Source organism: Diplotaxodon limnothrissa, linkage group LG4, assembly GCF_057381915.1.
Source record: "Diplotaxodon limnothrissa isolate DT_005_m linkage group LG4, D_limnothrissa_male_GT1.1, whole genome shotgun sequence".
In the NCBI taxonomy this organism is placed as follows: domain Eukaryota; kingdom Metazoa; phylum Chordata; class Actinopteri; order Cichliformes; family Cichlidae; genus Diplotaxodon; species Diplotaxodon limnothrissa.
This window is the reverse complement of record NC_140599.1, coordinates 1,682,738-1,686,887: the sequence shown is the minus strand read 5'-3', so window position 1 is coordinate 1,686,887 and position 4,150 is coordinate 1,682,738. Positions and strand designations below refer to the sequence as shown.

Genomic DNA, 4,150 nt, shown 5'->3' with positions numbered 1-4,150 from the left:
CACAAGTTGTGAAAGCTGTACAACTTCCTTTTAAAACCCATTTCCTCGTTTGATCACGCCCCTTTTAACACCAACAACACATACACTGCTGTCCATCTCGCCCTTACATCAAGGACATTTTACTACAGTCAGTCAATTTTTCATCACAGCCAGCAATTCTTCAGTGTTCACTGACACCCGACTCACTCAGCTGGCAGAAGAAGCATTTTAGTTCTATCTGACAGAGGACACTGACGATGGAAGACAGGAAGACCCCACAGAGGACTCGTGGGTGCAGTGCAGGGGCTGGTGTGACAGAGGATGCTGTGGGCGGATGAGCCGCTGTAGCGACTCCTAAAGGAGCAGTAGCAACAGCCGAAGAGGGAGGGGGGAAAAGGAGGAGGCTCCTCCTCCCTCCGTTGATACGTCAGCAGCGGGATTGCGGGGTGTTTCCGGAGCTCCTCTCTCACGTTCACTCTTCTCCGGTTCAGGATCGAACCGGTCACGTCTTCGCGGAGCGCCTTTGAAACGAAGCTACGAGGATTCCCTGTGTGGTGGACTTGTCCCAGGATGACTGCGCTGACTGCGGGAACAGGCATGGAAAGACCGGCAGGTGAGACATGTTCATCTTTGTCCACCAGCAGAAGCGCGCTGGCTGACCCGAGAGCTGCGCCGACAGCCGCCGTGTGTGCCGGGAGCGCACACGGCGGCTGTCGGCTTAGTCCTCCTCTGGGATTCCGGCTCCTCCTCGTTCTCTAGAGACAAAGGCTTGTGTGTGCGCGCGTGACTGTGACCTTTTTGTGTGGAATATGCGAGTCTTCAAAGTAAATAAGAGCTTTTATTGGGGAAGTCACAGTTGACACTAGTTTGTGCTTTGATATAAACATAGTTTGTTTGATTCTGTTGTCGTTACTTTGTCTGTAGCACTGCTTCAGAGGGCCAACTGTGAGACATGATACTAAGTGCGCAGAAACCAGAACAGGTAGTGCAGGATTCCTCCGGTTTCCCTTCCCGAGCCTGGTTTTTCCAGCTCTGTTTTGGGCACAGCTGGAAAAGACTGGAAATAGAAACTCCACTGGTGTTGCTGAAGATGCTCACGGAGGCAGGGCCGTTTGTTAAACGCTGACTCGAGTTTTCATCTGTCTGTTCTTTTGTCTTCAGGTCCTCAGTGACTGCAGCCAGGCAGCCTGCCCTCCCCCGTAACCTTTGAAGTGAGGCCAGGGTGTGAAGTATTTTCCAACCAAGTAAACTCTTCAAACACCTTCAGAGCCCCCTGACACACACTCTCGCTGCCAAGGATGCAGAAAGCAAGCTGACCCTGGACACAAGTAAAAAGCAGAATAGTAACAAGCCAGAGGAGATAACCAGATCTGCTTTATTCATTAAGAGCGGCCACTCCATCACAGGGCACAAACATGGGGAACCAGCTAACAGGCACAGCCCCTAACAGCCCATTCCTCCCCAACTTTCAGTCACTGCATGTGGTGGTGATTGGTTTGGACTCTGCAGGGAAGACCTCCCTGCTCTACAGACTCAAGCTGAGGGAGTTTGTTGAGACCAGCCCCACCAAGGGATTCAACATGGAAAGGATTAAAGTGCAAATCGGACACTCCAAAGCCAACACCACAACTTTCCAAGTGTGGGACGTTGGTGGTCAGGAAAAGCTGAGGCCCCTCTGGAAGTCGTACACTCGGAGGATGGACGGGCTGGTGTTCGTGGTGGACGCAGCGGAGATGGAGCGCATGGAGGAGGCCAAGGTGGAGCTCCACCGGATCACCCGGTCAGCTGAAAACCAGGGGATTCCTGTGCTGGTTCTGGCAAACAAACAAGACCTGGATGGAGCGCTGTCATCTACAGAGGTAATTATCAAATATGAATGGCCGGCATTATTGCTCTGGGCACAGCATCTACTTCTTATTGTTCTTTTTTAGCTCTGTGGCTGTGGTTGGAGGTATAGTCACTCTACACTTGCAGTACACTTCCACCCATCAGTTTGCGTGGGGACTTCCTTCGTAGCATGTTAGGTAGGTTGGTGATTTTAGGCTGGCTTTGGATGTGAGGTCAGTAAAATCCTTTAAAGTGCATAGAGTAATGCTCTGTGTGAAAGGCTGGTTAGATGTGTCGCTGTCCTCGGCTGTGCTCACAGAGGTGGCAGAGTAGAGCAGGGACCGTAGGCAGTGTTGGGCCAAGGCAGAAGTCACCGGGTGGGCGAGTACTTCTCAGTGCTGGAGCAGCAGCTGATTATGTATTTGTATTGTTCTGGCCCAGCCTACAGAGCGCAACACGAGAAAGATAGGAACGTCCAACGCTGCCAACAACTGAATATTATATTTATGGTTAGAGAAAGGAAATGTCGGGGTGGGAGTGATAAAGCCTCCGACCTGTCTCTAACCTAAACACCCTACAGCTGCCAGGTCAGTCAACAAAGGTCTATAAAGTATATACAAAAACAACGAGTCTAGCTCATCTAGCCACAGGAACCTCACCACACACAGTACACAACTTAATACAAAGTACAGGGTTAAACGTATTTGGAAGCAGGAAGTAGGCAGGGCCATGCCAGTCTTGATGTGTCCCAGTTTATAGCCAGCCCCATTCAGTCTTGCAGCCGTCAGCCTCCACCTGGAACTTGCATTAGCAAAAACAGGAGAGAAAAAGAACACCACCACTCTCAGGCTGGAGGAGCAAAAACAGCTCACAAAATGATGACATGGGTCATAACAGTTTGTGTTTCAGCCTCGCTGAGCCCTCAGAGGGCAGACGCACATACATTGTGATGTTTGTTATTAAAAGAATACATGGATGTGCACATTTGAGGCTACCCTGCCAGCACAAACACAGTGTAGCTGTGGGAGGCACTGAGTGGGCTGGAGCAACAGGTTTGCATGTAGCAGGAGTTCAGCATGATGTGGGTGCATCATGTGCATGAAGTTCCAGTTTTGTGGATGAACACATTATTTTCTTCGCCCTACACCTGAGCCAGCAGAGATGGCAACAGCACAGAGTCACACATGAAGCGACAGATGTGCCGTCGCTGCAGGGTGACCTCCGTAAACTGCAGCATCAGCACAACTGTAAAGTGAAAAAATGTTGTTTTTGTTGGTCTGTCCTTTTGTTTAGAGGATAGTGCGGTTAATGGTGTGTGCTTTGTTTAGCCTCATCACTCCTGCAGAAACATGCGTACGTCATCCTTTAGGACCTGCTTCTGAAAGCGACTTTCACACTCAGAGTTCGTAGCTTATTGCTTCCTATGACGCGGTTGGGACTAACCTCACTTTTCTCGTTTAAGGTGGAAAAGGTGCTGGGCCTCCACGAGCTGAGCTCCTCCACCCTGCACCACACGGAGGGCTGCTCAGCACTGAATGGTCAGGGTCTGCAGCCTGGCCTGGAGAAACTCTATGAGATGATTGTGAAGAGGAAGAGGATGCTCCGACAAAGCAAGAAGAAAAGCTGATGGAAATAAAGGGGTGCAGGTCAATTTGTGAGCACTTGTGTCTGTGACACTCGGGGAACTTGGTGAATGTGGGAAACCAGAAAGAAGCTGGTCAGTCCTGTGGATCAGGTGCAGTGTTTCCAACCAAGTGTAGACTCTGTTCCTGGAGACATTTGGACCTTTGAAACTGCTTCTCATTGTCTTTAACTCTCAGAGGACCACAGAGCTCTGCGGAGGGAGTGACCGCGCTGCTGGCAAACACTCACTGAAGCACGCACTAACGTCGAAGGATGTTCGGTTACTGGTGCAGACGGCCCGTGTTACACCCGATCACCTAAATCTTCACCCTGCCTCAGACTGAGCAACACTTCTGTGCACCCACAGGAACTTCCTGTGTTTGAATCTGCCCGAGCATATCGCTGTCACTCTCACCGGGCTTTGCTCCTCACAGCTGGATGTTTCTGGATTGTTAAGTTCAGACAAGTTTTTACAATGGCTTCATACTGTTTTGTAAAATATGAATAAATTGAGCAACGTTAGCATTGTTTCCCTGAGAACATTGTTTTATTCATCGTGCCCTGGGAGCCTGTCCCAGCTGCCACAGAAGCGGGGTACACCTGGACGGGTCCTCAGTAGTATCCATGCAGACGCGGGAGTCTGCTGATGTTGTTAGCCTAACCCTAACACATGTCTGCATCTCCTCAGTGAATATTAAGATGTTTATTTAATGCCATATTA

General features: G+C 50.1%; 1 protein-coding gene across 1 annotated transcript; it reads left to right on the top strand.

The window, feature by feature from the left end:
* The first annotated feature begins 1,394 nt into the window (after nucleotides 1-1,394).
* On the top strand, nucleotides 1,395-3,433 carry LOC146632985 (ADP-ribosylation factor-like protein 4D). The gene is made up of 2 exons (XM_085351921.1): nucleotides 1,395-1,838; nucleotides 3,269-3,433. Exons 1-2 carry the CDS (start codon nucleotides 1,395-1,397, stop codon nucleotides 3,431-3,433), a joined length of 609 nt encoding a protein of 202 aa, XP_085208047.1.
* The last annotated feature ends 717 nt before the right edge of the window (nucleotides 3,434-4,150 follow it).

Coding starts and splice junctions, on each gene's coding strand:
- LOC146632985 (XM_085351921.1), top strand. CDS start 1,395: ATGGGGAACCAGCTAACAGGCACAGCCCCTAACAGCCCATTCCTCCCC. Junction 1,839..3,268: donor GAGCGCTGTCATCTACAGAG/GTAATTATCAAA, acceptor TTCTCGTTTAAG/GTGGAAAAGGTGCTGGGCCT.